Here is a 23,019-nt window from a genome sequence, read left to right as displayed (position 1 = left end):
GGGGACTCCTCTCCTAGGACCTCCGATCGCGACGCGCCGCAGGGCTTCTTTTATTTACACCGGGTCCAACCAAAATGTCCAATCAGAAGCGCCGCTGGTCGTCAGCGCAGATTCTTCCAATGGGGTTGCCGCGCCATGCGTCAGACCACCAGACACGAGAACGCCGGCTCGCTGTCACGTGCGCCGCTGACTCAATGCACGTGGGCGAGAGAGGCGCCGCGCGTGTTCACGCCGTTGAGATGTTCGCGTCAGGCAGACTGCGGGCTGGCCTTGACCCAGATTGCCTTTTTCAGAGGCACGGACGTTTGACGAGGACTCGCTGGCATAACAGATTGGAGCTGTCCTAGCCGAACGCCAGCGGGGACACGACCGAGTTATCGCCTACACTAGTTGCCTGCTAACAGCTGCCGAGTGCAACTATTCAATAACAGAGCATGAATGTCTTGCTCTTTTTTGGCCAGTCACGAAGTTCCGCCAATATTTATGCGGCACAAATTTCTCTGTAATAACGGACCACCATGCGCTATATTGGTTTTCGTCACTGAAGGATCCTACTGGCCAGCTTTGGTGCTGGGCTCTGGGACTGCAAGAATATACCTATACAGTCATGTACAAGTCGGGACGCCTACATCAGGACGCAGACTGCCTCTCCATCTACCCGGTCGATTGATTGAGCACCATCCCTGACACCGACACCAATACTTGCGTCTTCTCCGTTTTGCAACTGACCCGCATCGGTGACGAGCCATGCCGTGATGCATCCTTGCATGCTATAATCGAACATCTCGAATCACCATTTTCCGACAGGTCTCATTGCTCATTCGTCCTCCATGATGGTGTCCTATGCCGGCCGAACTTCTACCCAGATGGACCAGCCCAGCTGCTCGTCATTACAAAACATTTTGGCTTGGCACTTCTCCACGAACTCCATGACCTTTCAACTGCCGGTCACCTTGGTGTGTCACGCACTTTGACCGGATTCGTCGACGCTTATTTAGGACTAGGGCTTTCATGCTCAGTCAGAAGATACGTTGCGGCTTGTGAGAAATGTCAGAGCCACAAAACACCATCGATGCTTCTTGTTGGGCCCCTCCAACCACTTGAAATTTCGTCATAACATTTCTTCCGCGTTGGCTTACACTTCCTGGGCCTTTTAGGGGCGAAGCTCCTTAGGGCGTGGGCTGTGCGTCCCCTGTAGCCTGTATGTAGCCACCTCTAGTTTAGTTCTTGCAGTGTTCACTAGATGGCGGTACCGTCCCCTGTATGTAGCCACCTCTAGTTTAGTTCTTGCAGTGTTCACTAGATGGCGGTACTGTCTCCTGTATGTAGCCACCTCTCGTTTAGTTCTTGTAGTGTTTACTAGATGGTGGTACTTGTAGCTGATGATGAAAAGATGCAAGATGTTATAAACTAGAAAGCGGTACTTGTAGTTGATGAAAGACGCGAGATCTTATAAAATAGGAATGATGTCACATATGGCGCGTGTCATTGGTTGAAGGCAATCGTTCGATTTAGTGCAGCGACGTACGCTAGGGGGAGCGATGTAATAAAATCGAGTGGGCAAAATGTACAGAGGATTCATGGTTTACCAGGTTTACCTCCGGAGCTTCGCCCACTCATCATCATTCACTTCGTGGATATGGCGGAATTTTTTTCCCTTGTCTTTTTCTAGCAGCAAGTGGATAGCTGTGGCCACAGACTATGCCACGCGCTACGTCATCACACGAGCACTTCCGACAAACTGCGCCAATAGTGTTGCCAACTTCCTCCTACCCGACGTGATCTTGCAACATGGAGCTCCACGCCAGCTGCTTACAGACCGTGGTCACATCTTTCTATCAAAGGTCATAGCCGATATCCTTCAGTCATATGAAACGAGGCACAAGCTCACTTCCTCGTACCACCCGCAGACAAATGGACCCACGGAGCATCTGAATCGAACATTTACAGACATGCTTGCGAAGTATGTTTCTTCCAACAACTCTGACTGGGACCTTGCTTTGCCATAGGGGTCATTTGCATGTAATTCTTCTCGCCACGACACTGCTGTTTACTCTCGATTTTTCTGTTGTTCGGTCGAGAACCCACATTACCCCTAGATACAGTCATTTTGTCTAACGCGACACCGACCAGCGAATATGCCCTCGACGCTATCACTCGAGCTGCCCATGCACGCAAACTCGCCCACACTGGCTTTCTGGCTTCTCAGGAGAACCAGCGGTGTTTGTATGATCAACGGCACCGCGACCTGCACTTCTTACCCGGTTCATTGCTCCTGCTGTAATCCCCGACCCGTCAAGTCGGCTTGTCGGAAAAACTTCTTTTCCGCTACACAGTTCCATATCGAGTCCTTCGTGGGGTTACTCCTGTGACATACGAAATGACCCCTGCTGCCTTATCGCCTTCAACTGCTTCACAGACCACCAATATCGAACATGTGGCATGCTTGAAGCCTTATTACTCTTCCGCTGACGTTGGCATCTAGACGCGCTGAGATGGCGCTTCTGCGGCCGGGGTTTATGCTACATGCATGTTGACATTTTGTGGGACGATGCACGTGTGTGTCTGACAAAGAGGACGAAGAGTGGTCTTCGCTAGGTGTCTGGTCAACCGGTCACACCGCTGCTGCTGGCTTGAAATAAATTTCATCCACAGCCTTGTCGATACGGCGTCTCTTCTCTTCCGCAACATGCATGTAGCAATATTATTCAAGCTACGTAGCCCACTAGAAAGCAAGTGCGAGTTTTTAATTTATGCACAGTGCAGTGAGGGGTCATGCGTAGTATGTTACATTAATGCATGGTAAAATGTTATACTTTTGCTAGTGGCATTACTGCTGTTCTATATAGAGAATAATTTTATATACCCATCTACACAAGTTGTTCTATATAGAGTGCTATAGAGCGAGTGCAAACAGTGCCTTGTGAAGTTTCTTTCCTTTGCTTAGGCTACTTTTCTCAGGACTCGTCTTATCACTTCTTTCGATTCCCAACCAGTCGACTTGCTTCTGACCAGACATTTTGATCTCCTGGCTTATCTTTTGAGCACTCTATGCTGAAGTCTTCAGCAATTTAGGTATTTTTTTTCCACTGTCATTTTTGTGAAGTAGGTGCACACATGAATTTATTTGTAGTAGTGTTGGTTAAGTATTTGGAAAAGTAAAGCAAGCAAAAAACCTGTGAACATGACCCGATACAACGAAGTCCTAGCAAATGTCAAATATATTTATTACACAATCTTTGTGTCCTTGGCATCATCAGTATTGTTTTGTAAATGTCGCTATTTTAAATATGTGCAACAAGGGATGCTCCTTGCACCTTTGAAAAAGCTTTGAACTCCTCTCAGAAGACCTTGAACACATTTGACTCTTTTGTGTTCAAAATGTGTAGGTTCTACCTGTATGAAAACTTAAATTTTGTACCACTAGCCAGCATTAGTAATGACTAAGCCAACACTGGCCACTGCTAACCAAATGTTGCTAACCAGTGTTAGACAGTGTAGCAGTATGCCAGTGAATACAGTAGGCTAGAAGGACATTGTTGCTTAGCATTTCTAAACTGCAGAAAAGTTGTGGGGGAGACTGTGGTGACAAGTGCAAAAGCTCCAAAACAGTGCAGTACGGAGCAGAGGATGAATTCTCAGAGCTGGAGTGTCACTTTATTTTAAAATACAGAACGGGGTGAACTCTAATGCTGAAGACTTGGGCTTAGCCAAGCAACAGGGAGTACAACGGGTATGACAAATCCAGCCATGATGTGTTAACTGCTGTTGGCAGCTAAACAAAATCGGCATGCAAAGCTGAAAGACTTTCATCTTCACAAGCCGGCACAACTGATCTTATTGACATTGAAATGCACTTTATTTACAAGTGTCGCTCTGGACACAGACACACAATGTTTTCGTGGCTCTGCTATTAGCTGAGGGTTGACAGACGAGGGAACGCGCTCTGCTTGCTGACGACCAGTTTCTGGTGCTGCAGTGAGATGTAGCCCTTTATCTTGCCCTGTGAAATGACAGCACAACAAGAAAGAGCGTATTATACATATTGCAAGTTCAGTGCAAACTGCCCATAATCGCAATACTTTACTAGCAATATACAGGAGGTAGTGTCAACTACTGTGCTTATTCAACTATAACATCACCATGATTACGTAAGGTGATACAGCAGATAGAAGATGCACGAAATTAACGGTGCATGCTAGGTTTGTGCGAATATTCTAGCATTCTAGTCCACATGTACCCCCCCCCCCCCCCCCCTGTGAATGTGAAGGTAGAGAGGTGCTCTACCGCGATTACGTACACCCTTGAAAAAAAAAAAATTCATACTGCCGTGAAGTCTCACTTCAAGATTAAATAAACACGCTACCCTCACATCAATTCTTTCTTTTTATAGTTTAAAAGCTTGTTATGCTGGCTTTTATGCACTAAATATAGCAAATTTTGAAACATACATTTTACAGTTATCACTGGCATTCTACCAAATGTCGAATCCCGCTACTATTCAAAGTGGCTTTTGTTTCCTCTGAGCCAAAAAGAATGACATCTGCACATACGTTGCCGGTTAGTGGAGTCATGACAAAGAAGCTCGTTCTTCTTTATAATATGTGATATATACTATTCAAATCGAGTCGAGTCAAACAAACTATATTTCGCCAACAGTTATGTCATCGATTCAAATTTATGCGAAACAAGCCACTATCCATTTTTAGTTTGATTCTAAGCTAAAATTCACACAAGCCTAGTGCGCACTAACAACAAAGTGATGTGCACTCCATGCTGAAATTTCCATCCAGGAAACTTCACGGTGCTTTGCAGGCAAATTATTCATTATATTCTGCAAGGTTGATGTAGCGAAAGCTTCAAGAGTAACTATAACAATTAATACCCAACGATGAAGGGGTCTGCACATCAGGATTAGCCAATGTAGGCCAAAAGGTTGCGCCAGCAGCACCTGAGGAGTCATCGCCTCTTCAGAAACAAAGATAATTTTGCTGGTACTTCTTGCTTTTTGTGAATCGTCACGGGTTTTTAAATGAGCAAGCTTACGCTCTCGTCCTGTGCACCTGTCTATTTGCCCATTTGTTTATCCCTGCGTCATACAAGATGAATCACTATAAAGAAATAAATGTATAAAAATAAATTTTCTCGTAGGTGCAGAATTTCGAATCTACGCAGCCACATTAGGTTTCCTACTGACTGGCTCACAGACCTGCACTTGCAAATATGCAAATATTTTCAGGCGAACATGTCCCGCCACCGTGGTCTAGTGGCTAAGATACTCGGCTGCTGACCCGCAGGTCGCGGGACCGAATCCCGGCTGCGGCGGCTGCATTTCCGATGGAGGCGGAAATGTTGCAGGCCCGTGTGCTCAGATTTGGGTGCACGTTAAAAAACCCCAAGTGGTCGAAATATTTAGAGCACTCCACTACTGCGTCTTTCATAATCATATGGTGGTTTTGGGACGTTAAACCCTACATATCAATCAAATCAACCTTCAGGCGTTCTTGAACCATATGGACGCATTGCATCACCAGTACAATAAAAAAAAAAGAGCACCTTTTATGATGGCTTCAGTGAAATATTTAGTGCCAGCGAATTAACAGTCCTCTCTAGCACAACATGTAAAGCCGCCATGTACAAATCAGGAAAAATTTGAACACACGGGAGGAAATGCGAGTGTAAAAATGCAAGTTTGTTCTAAACTACATATTTTTCATTTTTATTTTTTTTTCACTAACTTGCTTTCTCTATTTTCACAAAAAAAACAACAACTGATGATTGTAATAAAACTCGAGCTAGGTTGAAATCACTTTTAACGGGCACAAGGCAGCTATTCAACGCTAAAAAGAGCTCATTGTCTGGGGTGCCCTGGAAATTGTCACCTGGCTGCTTGCCATTGCTTTTCGCATGAAGAGTTTGCTGAAGCCACATGCTCAAAATGACAATGATTGCCAAGCTTTCGTGATGAAAGGAATCATTAAAAAAACATATCTTTTTTAAAATGCGTTTTTCTCAAGATTAATTTTTGGGCAACTTCTTGAGTTTAGACATCATGTTTTTGATACATATGATAGCTAGATTACGATGACATTTTTCCCACATATTTCTTAACATGTGAAGGGCGCAAGTATCTCCTTTAAAACTTGGTACTGCCTGTATAATTATTACGATCCTAAAGCAAGCAATTCGTATGAACTGGTGATTCTTCAAATTCTCACATTACAATTTTTTGTTCATTAAAATGTTTTATACACACTTTCCTGATAGTTATTTTCACTCTACAGTTAGTGTGGAGCAATATGAGTCATTAACGACTCAGAACCAGAACAGGTTTATGTGATAAAAAGTTTGTCCAAAACATTTATACATTGTCATGGCACAAAATAAAAAATGTGGAACTTACTTTAAAAAAAAACTAATTACATATTTGAATTTAGCATAAAAGCCTATGTATACATCTCAAAAATTCCATTGTCCTAGGTAACAAATTAATTAAACATTTTTCTGAATTGCATCTTCCATTAGGGAAACATAGTTTTTGTTTCTGAGAATACATATTTTCATGGGACTTACACAACTTGTGTATATTCAAGTGCTCATTCCAAATATGGAATCATTTCTTTAATGCAACACGTATTTTTTAAAGGGACACTCAGAATAAAAACGATTTTTTTTCGTATTAGTAAAGTACAATTCTGTGATCCCGAAAGAACAAATGCACGAAAAGAAAATGCAGGTGGAGGTGCCACTTTGAGATTCTCACACCAAATACTGTCATGTAGAAGATTTTGATGGCATCTGCTAGGTCTTAACATTGTTTCTAATTGGTAAAATTGAAGTACATTGTTATCTTTGGGGTCAAAGACTTAAGTTATGAAGTTTACAAAAATTTAATCGAGTCAACGTTGGGGAAATAAGAAAAATGCATTTCAAAATTTGTGACGTCACGTGCGAAGATTTCGGTGTAAAATTCAAAAATAAAGCTTCAACCTGGATTTTTCCATCTAATAATGAACTTATGATGATGGAACTTACTGCATCAGAATTCTCAAAGTACAGTTTATCAACCTAAACCAAGCCATTGTTTTGCTTTAGTGTTTCTCTAAGATGTCAAAAATGTACTGTTTGGAGCAAGATTATCTCATCAGCTACAAGTTGTAAAGCAAGTCAGCAGGCCACAACGATTCAGAATGAGAATTGTATGCTGTCAAAGAAGAATGGATTTTCGACATACATGCAAACGATAGTTGTATGTTGAGCATGTGTGAGTTAGCCCGTGTCAATCAGAGGCTTTGCTGACCAAAACAAAACCCCTGATGGCAGGCAGTGCACCATTTGCCATAAGGAATTTTAATAGATAAATTTCCAGAACAAGAACACCGCCATGATTTGGCAATGTGTGCTATATGGGCTGCAGCCCACCCTAATTCTTTGGTAAGTTCTGATTCCACGAGTAGTCTCTCATGTTGATGTTTGGCCAACACATACGTACTCTTGTGCGGATTCTTAAGTCTGGCTGTGAAAGCGTGAGTTAGTTGAGACTCTTTGAAACTAATGTGAGTGCCGGTCATGTAAAATTTGAGCAGGGGTCTCAAAAAAGTGGCCCACAGATGTTTCATGAGCAGCCCCGTTAACATCTCCATCCCACATTATATTCTTATTTTCTATAGAACTATGTTCATGAGCCTCACGAACGTGGCTGGCCTGAACCATTATTTTTTTTCTTTTCTTCGTGAGGCACCCAATTCCGTCACTATGCACTAAAACATAGCTGTGGAATTAAAATCATACTTCAAAGCTGGCATTCAGATTTCAGTCACTCTGGAGATCAGCATCGATATGTATCTCAAAACGTGCTGCCATATCCCCTTAACAAATGACCCATATATGTCATATATGGGAAAGGCCTTCTTTCAGTTAGCAACGTCAGCTGACAATTTGTTCACCCCCCCCCCCCCCCTCCACTCCATCGCGCTTTAGTGCACCAGCCTTCTTCACTGTCATAGCCCACTGGGCAATTAAATTTCGTGACCACGGTCCACTAGGTACGGTAAGTTACAAAGCTTTCAACCAGAGTTTCGCTCACCTCGTAGATGAGATTGGCTATGATGCAATGCAGTTCTTCCCTGTCCACATCGTCCACCTGAATAAAGAGACAGAAGCAAGCACACAGTGAAAAGTTTTACTTTTAAAGCAAAGGCTGTTTAGGAGGAGAGGTGGTGGTTAAAATTTTTGGAAAATTTAAAAAGTTCTCTGAACTAAACTGAATGAAGTTTTCATACAGGGTTTTCTATGGCGATTTCAAAAATACAATTAGTATTCTTTGAAATGGCTGAGTGGTTCCACTGACAATTAAAATTAATCACCTACTGGTAATCACCTACAAATGGCAAGGAGAGTCTTATCCAGAATACTACATAATTGGATACCGAATAATGTAAGGAACACAAGCACACAACTCCAACTTTTTATACTGCAAGTATTACCAATTTTATAGCAATTTCAAGTGCAATCTGCTGACAGGGCTATTGTGGGGTGCAATTATTACCAAGATTAAACATTTAAAAAGCCAAACAAAAAAATGTGCTTTTACATATGTTTGGTACACACATGTAGCCATATGACACAAGTATTACGGTGTGCCTCTTATCATGAGCGAGAAACGCACAACACCCGTTCGTCGGGCAAGTTCTTCTATTCTCCCTCTTCCTTCTCTTCTACCTTGCTCAAGCTACCCGCGCGCCGGAGCCCCAGCGTCTTTTTTGGTCACGACAATGAAGCAGTCAACACTCTATATGCTTTGAATATCAAGTTTAAAAAGACCAAGAATCAAATTCTGAGAAAGCTCAAAACCCAAAATAGGCTTATTTTTACTATAGAGCACCAAACGTATAACAATATTTATAAATGTTATTGTATTTGTAAATATTCCAATACATGATAATTAGTCCCCAGGAACATTGTTTGCCTGGATAAAGTTGCCCCAGTAATATTTGTCACTTGTCAAAAAAAGAGCGTTTTATTCACTGAAACCTTACGTCATTCTCAGCTGACACTGATGCTGAGAATCAATGTTAAAGCTAAAATATTCGTTCACCCAGCACGAAATTTCGTGAAACGATACAATAACGATTGAAAATTCCAAAAGCAACATTTTCAAAGCATTGGTTTTTTTATTCAGATATTTTATTTTTAGACCTCCTCTTCCCTTTTTAGGTTTCTCCATTTTCATCAAGAAACTCAGACAAATGATAAACTTGAACTAATTGAAACTGCAGCATAGCAGCACACCACTGTTAAGTAAAAATTTTTGCCTTTGTTCTAATGGCAACTGAACAATCTTTGAAGTCTGACTTAATCAGAAAGTCTAAATACAGTAAAGCTTCAGAACTTCAAAATCGTAGATTAGAAAAAATTTCAAGAGCAGCAAGACTGCGAAAACATAAGGCCACGGAGACACAGAGACCACACACAAGGTGTCTTCAATACGCAGTGTAAATGTCCTTGACGACCTCCTTATATAAGTACAATACTATACGAAAAGCATTATTTTTAGTCAACATGGATTGGGTATGTCATCACTCTGGGATAACTAAGCAACAGTTATGTTTGCTTCTAAGGGCAGTACTATCCTAGGCACTGAACCAAAGACATCCGGGCCCCGCCGCGGTGGTCTAGTGGCTAAGGTACTCGGCTGCTGACCCGCAGGTCGCGGGTTCAAATCCCGGCTGCGGCGGCTGCATTTCCGATGGAGGCGGAAATGTCGAGGCCCGTGTGCTCAGATTTGGGTGCACGTTAAAGAACCCCAGGTGGTCAAAATTTCCGGAGCCCTCCACTACGGCGTCTCTCATAATCATATGGTGGTTTTGGGACGTTAAACCCCACAAATCAATCAATCAATCAAAGACATCCAGGTTGAAGCTTGACAAAGCGTAGCTATTAACCCTGATATACATTCAAACCTCTATATTGTCGTGAGAGGAAACCATGAACAGAAACTTGAAGTGATCGACTGTTTACACGACCACAACAACCACTCACTTCTACGCTCTTTTCTTCTGCCATCAACACAGGGTGGCATTACTCTTTCCCCTGAGAGGGAAAAAAAAAAAAAAAGAAAAAGTATCATGTGAATGCTGCAGCTTCGAAAAACAGTGGAAGGTAGCCAAGAATGTTAATGTCCTTTGAGAAACACAAAGGCGAGATAAAAACAAGTGAGAAAGAAATGTACAATTGTCTTGAAGGCAAGTTCCACATCACTAAGTTCGTGACTTGCAGTCAACACAATTAATAGGGTTTCTTCCTGGAGACGTCAACCACATTCAAGGAGTGTGGCCTATAAGAATGGTGTGATCTGTCTGCTGGAGCAACTTCGTAGTTGACTTCCCCGAAGCGATGAAGAACTCAGTATGATCCGAAGTATTGACATAATTTCTCGGAGCGCCCACATTGACGTATGGGAGTACAAACCCAGACTAGGTGACCCGGTTCGTATGTTACAGTTCTGTGATGGGTGTTGTACCCGCAAACATCTTGATTTTGCTGCGATAGAATGCGAAAGCTGACAGGCTTCTTCGGCACGCTTAACAAATACATCTGCATTCGAGGTAGTCATGTCTGGCAAAGTTGGTTGCAGCATGGTGTCAAGAATTGTGGTGACGTCGCGGCCGTAAACCAGATGCGAAGGGGCAAAGCCGGTGGCTTCTTGAAGAGCTGTGTTGTAGGCAAATGTGATATATGAAAATATTTCATCCCAATTCTTGTGATCCTTGGCAACATGCATAGCTGCAAGCGTAGCTGCAATTGTTTTGTCAAGGTGTTCGGTTAACCAGTTGGTCTGCGGATGGTACTCAGTTGGTGTTCGGCGTGTCATACTACTCAGCCAAAAGATATCTTCGAGCAACTGTGCCCTAAGTGCAGTAACACGATCTGTGATGACAGCGGGGGCACTGTGGCAAAGAACGATGTTCTTTATAAAAAAGTTAACCACATAGAAAGCAGTTGCTTGCTGGGCAGCTTGGGTTTCGCAGTATCTAGTCAAGTAGTCAGTGGCAACAACAATCCAGCGGTTACCAGCAATAGACTTCGAAAATGGGAAGAGTAAATCCATCCCATAGCACATGCAGACATAGCACATGCAGCCGGCGCGAGCAGAAAGTCTGCACGGGTACTTTGTGTTTGTGATTTTTGTTTAGATGAAAGCCCACTTATAGTATTGTACATTCGAAGCGGCACGTTCGCGCGACGATGCCTTTCAGGTGCTGTGTACTGGGGTGGCGTTCCGGTTACAATGGCACTAGCGAAAAGGTATCGCTGTTTTGCATGCTGAGTGTTCGCGAGCAGTTCGAGCCCTGGAGGCGAGCCATACTGCGGCAAGAAACGAACGACTTCAGATTCGATTCGAAGCATGTGCGTGTGTGCGCGAAGCACTTTGACATATCGGACATCATCCGTACGGATGATTTCATGATAAACGGTGACGCCGTGTCGTCGCCGAGGGACAAGTCGCGCCTCAGGCCTAACGCCATTCCCCGTGTTTTCGACGGCCTACCAGCATACCTCACGACGCCAAAGCCCCGACCACGGACAGTTCGACCTACACGGAAGCGGCCTCGAGAGCCGTCGCGTGAAAGGGAAGCAGTCGAAGTTTCTGTGCTGCCTAACGAGCACATTGGGTACTGTGCCGGCAGACGACGATACGTAATATGCGCGTTTGCGCTAAGGCGGCTGTTTGCAATCCTTGTGCGTGCGATTTACTTTGCATGGTGTGTATACATGGTGTTTGGTGTGAAGTATGTACATGCTGTTGCTGTTTTCAACATTTTCACAGATGCAGCAGCCTGTCATATTACGAGCAGCGACCAGAGTTGTGACTGCGCCTGCCAAACGGATAACGAACTCAGCTGTTGCTGCGCAGCGGAAAAGGCGACTCTGCGGTATCAGCTTCGGGCTGTCAAACAGCAGCTTGCATGGTGCCAAACAATGCTCGCGAAGTTGAGGGTGCAGGGTGGCAGACAAAAAATGCTGGAGCAGAGCCTTCGGAAGCTTACTGATCGCGGGAGGCTTGTCCTAGATCAATGTTTGATGAAAGGAAACGCGAAGTCTGCTAAAGCTGTGCAGTAAGGAATTTCTCTAAAAATTTAAATATAGTGTGTCTTTATACGCCTTAAAGGTTGTTAACCATTCTCCAAAGGGGCGACCTTTTTACTGCCTATATTGTAAATTATGTCAGTGCCTGTTCTATATGTTTGCTTACTTGAAATTGTACCCTATATTAAGACGTCATTGGTCTGGCACCTACGCACTCTAACACCTATCTGTGTTCATAACAAGAATCACAACAAAACTGCTTTACTCAGCACTGAAAGCAACAAATTTCTCGTGACTGGACCGATTGCTTGATGGATTTTTGTAATTCTTGCACGTTTGGCAGCCTGTTTATAGGCGTGTGATCTATGCACATACCCGTGAGTGTGTATATACTCTGGCATTGTGGCATTTTAGCGATTTTCACTATATGCAAGGTGTCTTTACATTTACAGCAAAGCTGCATGGTTTAGTAAGCATGAAAAACACTATGATGGTAAGGCTGTATACTTCCAAACACATTCCAACATGTTTTTAATGCAAAACAATTTTGCGCACCTTTTCCCATCAGGTACAACAAAGATTGGCTGTATGACTGCCTTCTTTTGAAGGTTAAGTCCACTGCAACGTACACATTTCTTCATAAGAATGACTACCTCCCTATGCCGAATGTGCGCACATTGTACACCTACATGAAGAACCTTAAAACGAACTTTGGGTTTGATTCAGACTTATTTTCTGTGCTAAAGAAAAAGCTGCTTGCTTGCCCCGAGAGGGAACGACCAGGTTTGTAATTAGTGTCTCCATCACTTCGTCATGCTTTTCTTATATTCCTTCAACAAGTTGATTTCATTTTTGTTTTTCTTTTCTGTAGGAGTGTTAATGTTCTCGATGAAATGAGTGTACGAAAAAGCCTGCACCTAAGGGAGTCTGACATAAAACTCGTGGGAAAAGTGGATTTCGGGGAGTACACCAGACTATCAGATAACGAGCGAGATGCTGACCACGTGCTAGTTTTCCTACTCCGACCTTTCCTTGTTGGTTGGTCTCAGACAGTAGGCACATTCTGTACTTCAAATGCTGCTCCAGGTTCAATCATTGCAAAATTGCTGCTGCAGTGCATTGTGAACTTGTTCAATTCCGGAGCTATTGTGGACGCAGTGATGTGTGACAACTCAACAAGCAACCGGTCAGCTTTGAGATCATTGGGTAGGGCAATTACTAAAGTGCATATTTGTATCTGAGTATACATCATAAAATAAACTGCCTAACCTCACACGATATATCATTTTTAGGCATATGCGGTGAAATGGGAAACACAAGAACACCATTCGAACATCCATGTGACCCTTTTAGAATGATCTATTCAGCGATAGACCCACCCCATATATTAAAGTGTATACAAAACAATCTACAGAAGGTTGGGAAGTTTTGCGTAAGCTAGAAATGAGTTTTGCCAGTTTGAAATGAACTTTCAATGACTATTTAGTACTAATGAAATTTGTGTGCAGCTCCCACAGGGACAGGAAGTGTACCACTCTGATTATGCGGATCTTCTTGAATATGAAGAGAAACAGGGCGGTCTTCGTGCAGTGCCAAAGCTTACAAAGGCACATGCATCACCAAATTCCTTGCAGAAATTGAGTGTGAAGCTTGCAGTTCAGGTAAGAAACATTAAAATTTTGTTCAGCTGAGAATGATTTTGATAATGGTATTTTAGCTAAGAACAATTTCATCAGAAGAGCATTTCCATATTTCAGCTACTCAATGAATCCACTGCTGCAGCAATGGAATTTTACAGTACACAAGATAGCTGCAAGAAACTCCACAATTCCTCGGCAACAACGCAGTTCACAAGACGAATGAACAGCCTTTTTGACTGCCTGAACTCTCGACGGCCAGAGCACAAACAATATCAAGAAGCCGAGCATATTGCTGTAAGAAATCAGTTCTTTTCATTTAGTAAACATTTTGTTCTCGAGGCCGAAATGTGACCAATTTGCAGACACTGAAAGAAAACTTGATGTGGCTGGATAGCTGCTGCAAGTATCTGGATGAGCTGCCAAAGCAGAGCAGAAGCTGCTTCCTAAGCAAACCTACGTGCGAAGCTCTGCGCATAACTCTCCTCAACACCATTTCTCTTGTTGAAAGCCTGCTTTCATATGGTTTTCGTTACGTGCTGGTTGGAAACTTTGGGCAGGATCCATTGGAGGTAAATAACTGTTTTTTCACAAGTTTTCACTGATAACACATGCCCATTCTTTCAGAGATTCTTCGGCATAGCGAGACATGTTGCTGGTGATGGAGGGCAGCCAACGGTGCAGCAGTTTCTGTTTATATACAGAATACTCTCCGTTGACAACCTGGTACAACCACCTAAACGAGCGTCGGTAGCTGAAGATGGACCACAGTTGCTGCTCAAGCTCAAGGACATTTTCAACCGAGCAAAAGCACCCATAAACCATGTGAGCAAAGCTTTGTTAACAAAATAGTTGTTGGGCGATACATGAGTGCATAATTGTTACTAATTATGGGCACCCAATATTGCTTTAATTGAAATATAAAAAACTCAGGCATGTCAAACAATCTTGCCCTACCTATAGAGCACCAAATGTGCATTTCTCTCATTGGTTCACTGTTTACTTTTCTAAAATTGTGGTTTACATTACAGGCCGACTCTCTGGCAGTCCTCCTAGACGATGTCCTAATGGAGCCTGACAACAGTGTAAAGGAAGCTTCAGATTTGTGTTCCCAAGAATCGCCGCCAAAAGAGCACATTCTGGAATATCTTGCAGGCTACGTGGTAAAAAAGTTTTCTTCTCTGAAATGCTCCGGCTGTGTCGCAACGCTAAAGTCTGAACGAGTGCCAGCTGGCCTAATACTTGCAAGATCCAAAGGTCATCTTCAAGTGCCCTCTAACCAGCTGCTTACGCTCCTGAAAATTGTGGAACATCACCTGGAACTCTTCACAATTGAAAAAGTAGCATGTGCCAACGCATATATGAGCATTCTTGAGGGCGTTTTGCTGGACGGCCACATGGCTTCGGCAGCACTTGGTTGCACACTACATTTCATTAGCATCACTGCTGAGATCATTCATTTTTTTCTTAGGACTCGCCTGCATTTCTTTACTAGAGAAAAAAATGAACGCACGCGAGCATCAGTGTGAACAACCTGTCCAGCAAGCTGGGGCAAAAAATCTGCTTGTACGAAGCAGCAGGCATATGTCGGCCCTGCACTGCCTACATAACTTGTTTTTGCTTGAATATTGCAAATAAAATCACCCCCAAGCACAAACAAAAAAACTCGGTTTTGCTGTTTGAGCAATAAAATATTTTCTTCCTGTAACCTTGACTGCATTCTCTGTGTGTCAGTATTTATAGACAGTAAATTATAACTTAGCTTAGTAAATTATAACTTAGACAGTAAATAACCACTTAGCTTCAGTTCGTGCATATGCATCTTGTACGCTGACATCAAAAGCTATTAACAATTTTAACATTTTCTTAAGTTTGCTACTGCAGCTCTGTGCTGCTTGCAAAAACGGCCATCCCACCGAAGTGACTTCGTTTCCCAAACAAAGTAGGCTTCCAGCCGTGATGAATGAGCCATTCGTAACTTATGGCAACAGAAAAAAAAAAACAAGGTATAAGACTTCTGTGTCAATACTCCTTTACCATTGCTATAGTGCTTTACACTACGCCAGTGCTGAGCGAAGGCGAAAATTAGATGCTAATTCTCAAGCATCTGCACAGCCTCATTTCCTTCAAAAATAAATAAATCAATAAATAAGCTCGTGATTACAATCCTATTATGCGTCTTCGTTCACCATGAAATATGGCACTGTATGCAATCACGCACAATCCTCTTCACCCTGCTCGAGCGAGTTAGAAAGAAAAATACTTTATTTCTTCTTTAACATTACATCAAGGTGGCAAGAGCAAAATGCGCCGCAGCCTGACAGAGGCTCCTGCTCCGAATGAGTTAGAGATAAAAAAAGCGCACTGCTGAGACAGGGGGCATTAACATGCCCCTGTGTCACTCTGATTCACGAGGTTTTCATCGGGGACATTGAGAGAAAAAAATGTGGCTGGAGCGGAGCGCAGTCCAAAAGGGAGAACTTTCAATTGATAGAGATTTTCAGGTGTCATAAACACTTTTTTTTCTCAGTCCCATTCATCTACTTCAATCTACCAATACTCACTACAGAGATCCATGGACGAGAAGTAACGGGCGTGGCACAGGCAATCTGAGGAGTCATCGATGATAGGAAGGGGATACATGTCTTTTTTTTTGTTATCTTGTTCAGTTTGTGATATTGTACACAGAATCGTAATGAACCATTTTTCTTTTAACCAACACAACTGATGATGCCCAAGGACTTGTCAATGGTTGCGTTGTGCCATTGTCTAGTATTTGTTTTCCTTGATGACGGATGGCATCATGTTATTTCTGCGACAAGCGGTAAGGGTGTTGGCGCACAGGTTGGACGTTGGGCTCAGTGATGATTCTGTACTTCATCAGTGGTGTCTGTCGGACATTCGAAGTTGTGGCAAAATAGTCCCTAAAGATGACAAAAGACTGAGGAGCTTTGGCCCCTTAGGTTGTTCTAACTCGCGATCCACGTTGAGGTGACTAGTCCCATTAGTATCACAGCTGTTCTCATTCGAGATTATCGTAACAAAAAAAAAAAAGGCGTCCAAATCATCCAATGCCTCCAAGTAAGCTACAGTGGTGCATTGCGCTAAATGCCTGCGTTAGCCACCGAAGTTCGTAACTTAAAGCGTAGTCTGGCCATTTAGGAGATGAATGGCACTTCGAGCGATGGCGACTTCCTGATCAAGCAATAACGTGAGGTTACCTTCGGCGATGTCCGTTATTGACTGTCCCTGCGAAAACTCAGCAAGGACGAAGATACTTCTGCGAGGCGGCAAAGTGATGCAATCATCAACTATGTGTAAGGCCACGTCACAATGTTTGTTCTCGATGTCTGAATTTGGAGAAACACAGTTAGCAAAAGTGACGAACAAATCACGCAGATTGATTATCGCTCCACACTCTTGAATAAAAGCCATGCCAAAAATGACCGACCAAGAACAGTTCGGCAGTACCAGAAACAATGTCGCAAAAGGCAGCGCACAATTCTCAAGCCTGGTGGTGCCTTCCTATATCTGATACAAGGTGTCCCCCAGTGGTGGTTATAGTTGGTGGCAGAATAAAGTGCAGAAGTGAGTGTCTGCTACGATGAATATCAGCAGACCTTAGCGCACTGGCATTGGTTGCTTCTGGTTCAGGACCAGCAGGCATAAGACAGCAGTACCCAGCACTTCCACCAGTCTGTCGTGAGAGGAAATGAACAGAAACTCGCAGCAAATGCCTGTTTACTCGGTCATGGCAACCACTCACTTCTACACTTTCTTCTTCTGCCACCAACATAGCGTGGCAATATAACGAACTCAGATAAAGAAACATCGGCTATAACGTAGTACATGAAAAGTGATATTGCAAATAGATATAGTGTTAGAAATATGCCTTCCCAAGAAATTTTTGAACATGACGAACTTATTTTCGTGTAAGACGTAAATTTGTTACAGCAAAGTTTGAATGTAGCACAAGCTTTAAATCCTGCCTTCCAAGGAGCTCATGACTTCAGACGTGCAAAAAAAATACTAACAAAATGTTCTGGGCAATGAGTATGGCTGTGACGGTTGGTTGCTGCTAACACAATATACACAGCTTCAAGTTCAACAGCAATGAGCAAACCAATATCGTGCAATTGTTCTTTTCATCTATTTATTTACCATGTACAACTAAATAAATGCAGCCGATTTGTGTAAATGAGTGATTGCTAGCTGCCATTATTGCTTTAAAATCTGCCAATGGCAAGCCAGATCTGTTCACTCTTATTCACAGATGACCAGCCTGAATGCATTTGATGTACCCTAGCACCACCAAAAACAGCAGTTGGCTGCTGTGAATATGAATGAAGCTCAAGTTTTAATTACTTAGCGAAGCCGATTTCAGAAATGAAATAACGGCGTCAGGGCGAGAGAAATGCACGTACACACTGTTTGGAGCGGTTGCCGAGAATCGAATTGTACTTGACAACTATAACTGGAGTCAGAGTCAGAAAGTTATGTCAGATGGTCAATAAACATTTAATGAATCGCTATGCTACAAGTAATTTGCTACACTTTCGCTATTTAAAAAACGTAGTGATGATGAATTGAGTGGTTAGGCAAGGGAATGCTATGCACTCTAACCCCGACATAACGAGTCTGGATATAATTAAATATCGGCTATAAGGAAGTCAATGAACGAAATATCAGTTATGACGAAGTCTTGTAACAGACACAGTGCAGGGAATGTACCTTTATAACGAATTTTCGGATATAACAAACTTATTTTCGTGTAAGATGCAACTTTGTTAAAATGAGGTTTCAGTGTACATGTAATGATTTATTTTATCTTCACAATGATTGTTGCATTCGAAGTTAGAACATGAAATTATTACTAATAGGCAAAAAGGCAGATGATCTGCAATGAAGCCGCACCTTCATGAACTTGAGGGCCACCAGGAATGCGTCCATGGAAATCTGGTGTGTCTTCAGCAGGAGGTAGCTGTGTGTGAAAAAACCCAGCAATGAAGGCCCAAACTTCCCTTTCTTACATCTTGAAGGCAGGCCACAAAGCCCAAAATGGCCGAACATGTTCGAAGAAAGAACTCATGGCCAAGAGGTGCACCCACTTGACTTCTTGTTTCTATGTAATGCTTCCCCTCCTTGAGCAGCTTCCAATGTGCTCACCAGGATAAAAGGAGAGAAAAAGCGCACTAAAGCATGTTGCAAATTCCCGTAACTTAACCTATACGTAACGAATGCAAAATATTTGAGCGCCAAGCGGTTTGAGAGACCACAAACTCTGTTAGTGAGGTCATTAAACAATTCCTTGAAACAGTGTTGAAAGGAAAGGGTTCCTGCTCATATGCAGCACATATTTCACACAAGATTACGTCCCTGAATTGTTGAAGGATGGCTATTCAATCTAGTATTCGGTTAAATTCTATATCCCTGTAGCCCTTTCTGATGTCAGTATTGACCCTGTTGCTATCAAGTGATCTCTTTTAGCAAGCAGTAGGTCTCTTGAAAACTTCTGTGGAATAATATTTGTAGCTGCACGCACTAAAACAACAATGTGATTAGGAGACAGCCCATATCAGAGAGCTTCAAAAGTTTCCACTATCTTCTCTTCCTTAACGTGCACTGACATCGCACAAACAATTATACGAGTCTCTAGCAAGTCGCCTCAATTGAAATGCCGCTGCTATGGCTGGTATTGAACCATGACTTTTGGGTCGCCAGCCGAGTGATACTGTAATTGCTGCACCACAGAGGCGGATGACACAAAAGTTATGAGTTTGTCATCCCCATGTCCACCTGAGTCAGCCATAGCTCCAATGGCGATATGTCATACTCAATAGGGGGCTATTTCGAAGTAACTACCGTAGAATCTCGATAATTCGAACTCGAAGGGGCACGAAAATTTGTTCAAATTAAAAAAGTTCGAATAAATGAAACCTAAATAAACGGAGGGCTCTCCGTGTAGTGGCGCATGTGCATTGAGCTAACACACGAGGGGGATGTTTAGGAAAACTTACATTCATTCACAATTCACAGGACATCCGTTATTATTTGAAGTAATCGGTGGTGCACGCCTGCACACGTTTGCCTTGCAGCGAGTCAACCAATTTCGCACGCAGCTTGCAAAGCATTTCTACTTTGCCTTCAGCATTCTCCTGGCAAGATAAGTTGCGCTCGAAAATATCCAGCACCAACACTTTCTAAAGACGACGACAACAACTGCTGCGTAGCTGAGCCTCCCGCTCTCCGCAGCCGCAGCATGGCCAGCACGCGACGAGAAAGGAGAAGCGTCTCTACGCGGAGAGAAGCAGATCTGCATGTGGAAAAAAAAAAAAACCATGGCAGATTTTTTTTTTTTGCTCTCTTCGCGCACGTCATTGAAAGGAGAAGGGTTTCATGGCAGGGAAGGGAAAGCGTGGCACCGGCGCGCAAGGCAAGAGACCCCCCCCCCCCCCCTCCCTCAAGGCGCAGAGTCGTGCTCCCGCAAGGGGCTAGGGCTGCAAAACATAGCGCCTTTTTCCTTTCCTTCAACCACACATTCATTCAGCCCAGCCACGGCTTTCTTTTTTTTCCCTCTCTCTATTTGCGCATGGCATTGGAAGGAGGAGGGGCTTTACGTAGCAGGGACAGAAAAGGGAGAAGCATGACACGGGCGCGCAAATCGGCATTTGAGAAACAGCAAACATTCTACCGCAGCCTTCTCTTTCCTTTTCATTTCCTTCACGAGCAGCGTTGAGGTGTCGCAAGTGCCGCCGCAGGATTGGGCGGGGTGCTGAGAGCATTTTCGGAGCGCAGTATGTTCGAATTAACCGTCAAAAGTGCTTGGGTGTTCGACTTACCGGGCGTTTTCACTCATTAGAATACACATAGCTTTGACGGGACCTCATCGTGAGTTCGAATTAACCGAAAGTTCGAATTAAGCGTGTTCAAAATAATGAGATTCGTCTGTACCTACTTGAAAACCTTGTGCACTTGACATGTGTGGCAGCATCAAGCCTCAACATAGGATGTATTGTGATCGCGTTTCGATTAACTGAGGCATGAAATGATAATATGTCTTTTCGCAAGAAAAGTGAAAGGGACGTACACTTTCTTGAACAGGTTGCGGTAAGTGATGATTTTAAGCCGCTCCAGGATGAGGTATATGCCGTTCTTAATGAAGAAGTCCTCATTGGCTTCCAGTGCTTTGTCAAAGCGCATCAGGTTGCCCTCCCTGTCAAGTAAGTGAGAGGCATAATAGTAGGTCAGAATTAGCCTCACCGAAACACCTCCTGAATCTTTCACACTTGGCATCCCACTGAATCACTGGGCACCACAGCAGATGTGCCTGTAGGAACTACGTTCTTATGAAACAATCACCCTGGCACAGCTTGGTTAACTACTTGAAAGTACAGCCAGCAGACGGTCAGTAAAGGGAAATCTGTTAAACTGAACTGCTGCTTAACTGGAACATTTGCATCCAGCACAATTAATTTCATACTTGCAGTCTCCACCCTAATTTGTTCCTCGGTAGATGGTACTCCTCTTAAACAGAACACATTTTCCTGTTCCCTTCAGGTGCTGTTTAATGAGAGTCTATTGTGGAATGAAGTCACAAAGACATGTTAAAAAAAAACATTCAGCAACTGCAGTGTAAAAAGCAAACAACAATAACTCTGCCACTCTGCCACCAGATTGGCATTCACAAACTGAGTCTTTATGATGGTTTGTCTCTATTTTATTATAGTATTCACTTCTACTCTTCACTTTACCTTTTGCTGCACAAATGAAAGTGTAATGAAAATTTTGTGTACGTGCATCATAATGAAACTATAAAAGGGATAACCGACAAACTTTTCCAAACTAAAAGCCATTTTAGCTGTAACAAAGTCCATGCAGCTTTTACAGAAAGGAAACCTAGATTAAAAAGAATTGGTCCAAGCCGAGGATGCTGCCAGAGCTCAAGGACTCATGGCTGCCACCTAGGGGAAGGAGACAATTCTTCCACATCTTGCCGCTTTTTTTAAAATAAAGTTATTTCCTCCTCCTCCTTGCTCGGGGATCGAATCCAAGAGCAACACCTTTGTGGGGCTCTACCGAAGGAGCACACCAGGATGGCAGCAAGTGTCAGAGCAAGGGCAGATTAGTCAACAACTCTAACAACTTTTGCCCAAATTACCATTTTGGGTGCTTCATGCTAAACTCGGTATTGCCACTACACTCAATATCAACATCACTTCCACTCAATGTCACCATTAAACACATTGGCCTTGAAAGACTCCACCTTATGCTGTTACGCCCCTAATTATTGAGCAGATCTAAAATATGAGGGCCCAAAAAGTCGGTCAGCTATCGCAAGGCTTTCTTGGTGACGCCAAGACTTAAAAAAAAAAAAAAGGGGGGGGGGGGGGAAGCAGGAGACACTGCGAACGAGCAGCATCACTCACGTGACAGCAGACACCACCTCCGCAAATTGCATCAGGTCATACTTCCGTAGTAGGGCCTCACTTGGCATGTGACCCTGAATGTAGAAGAATTGGAACATACTACATTGTATTTACATAGCTACACAAGGCAAGACAGCCACAGTGATGCTCATAAAAGCTAAGCATTTTGGACAGGAGGGTGCATGCAACACGACCTGCCCATTCTGACCAGGCCAGCTTGCAACCATGATACACTCAAGCCTCATCATAGCAAAGTTGCATCTTACACAAAAATAAGTTCATTATATCCAGAAATTCTTTACAAAGGTATATTCCTAGCACTATCTACTAAAAGACTATATTTCATTTGCTTCGTTATAACCAAGATTTCGTTATACCCTGGTTCATTGTCTCAAGGTTGGGGCGCATTTCAGCTGGCCCCATTACAAAAGGTTATCACAGGTTTGCTATATTAAAGCATAGAGTCAAGACAAAGCAATGCGTTAGCTTTCCCAATTATCCAAAATTTCAGAATTGCCACCATTGTGGCCATTACCAATGAAAGCATGACAAACACAAGAGAAAATTATCATTCATTAGCGAAAACGTGAAACCGACTCCTACGAAGCAAAGCTACACTGACGGCCGAAATTGCAGACAATGGATGAAAACAAAAAATCAACTAGCACTTCAACATGAGTAAAAGTGCATCTTCGACTATGTCCCTGCAAGGAAGCTGTTCAATGGGCGTGTGCAAATCGTAAATTCGAGGTTCAAAGCAAACAGTGATTTGGTTGAATAACTTAAATGAGAATACTTCAAATAGTGGTACTAGTGCATATCACATATTATAAAGAAAAATGACCATTTTCATCATAACCCAACAA

The 23,019-nt window shown here is 43.1% G+C and overlaps 1 protein-coding gene and 1 long non-coding RNA gene across 2 annotated transcripts in view; one reads left to right on the top strand and one right to left on the bottom strand.

Annotated features, from left to right (window-relative positions):
• Positions 1-3,837: 3,837 nt before the first annotated feature.
• PCID2 (PCI domain-containing protein 2) overlaps positions 3,838-23,019 on the bottom strand; it is a 44,380-nt gene continuing 25,198 nt past the window's right edge. Inside the window, 5 exon segments of the mRNA XM_075885504.1 lie at positions 3,838-4,003; positions 8,087-8,143; positions 18,642-18,708; positions 20,815-20,940; positions 22,154-22,227. Coding sequence (XP_075741619.1) covers positions 3,914-4,003; positions 8,087-8,143; positions 18,642-18,708; positions 20,815-20,940; positions 22,154-22,227 — 414 coding nt within the window. The 3' untranslated portion in view covers positions 3,838-3,913.
• On the top strand, positions 14,063-15,435 carry LOC142792326 (uncharacterized). Its single transcript, XR_012890851.1, has 2 exons — positions 14,063-14,552; positions 14,759-15,435. It is a non-coding gene; the product is annotated as an uncharacterized LOC142792326 (long non-coding RNA).

The sequence above is a fragment of the Rhipicephalus microplus genome, chromosome 1, assembly GCF_043290135.1.
Source record: "Rhipicephalus microplus isolate Deutch F79 chromosome 1, USDA_Rmic, whole genome shotgun sequence".
NCBI classification, from domain to species: domain Eukaryota; kingdom Metazoa; phylum Arthropoda; class Arachnida; order Ixodida; family Ixodidae; genus Rhipicephalus; species Rhipicephalus microplus.
This window is presented reverse-complemented; position numbering and strand designations above follow the sequence as displayed.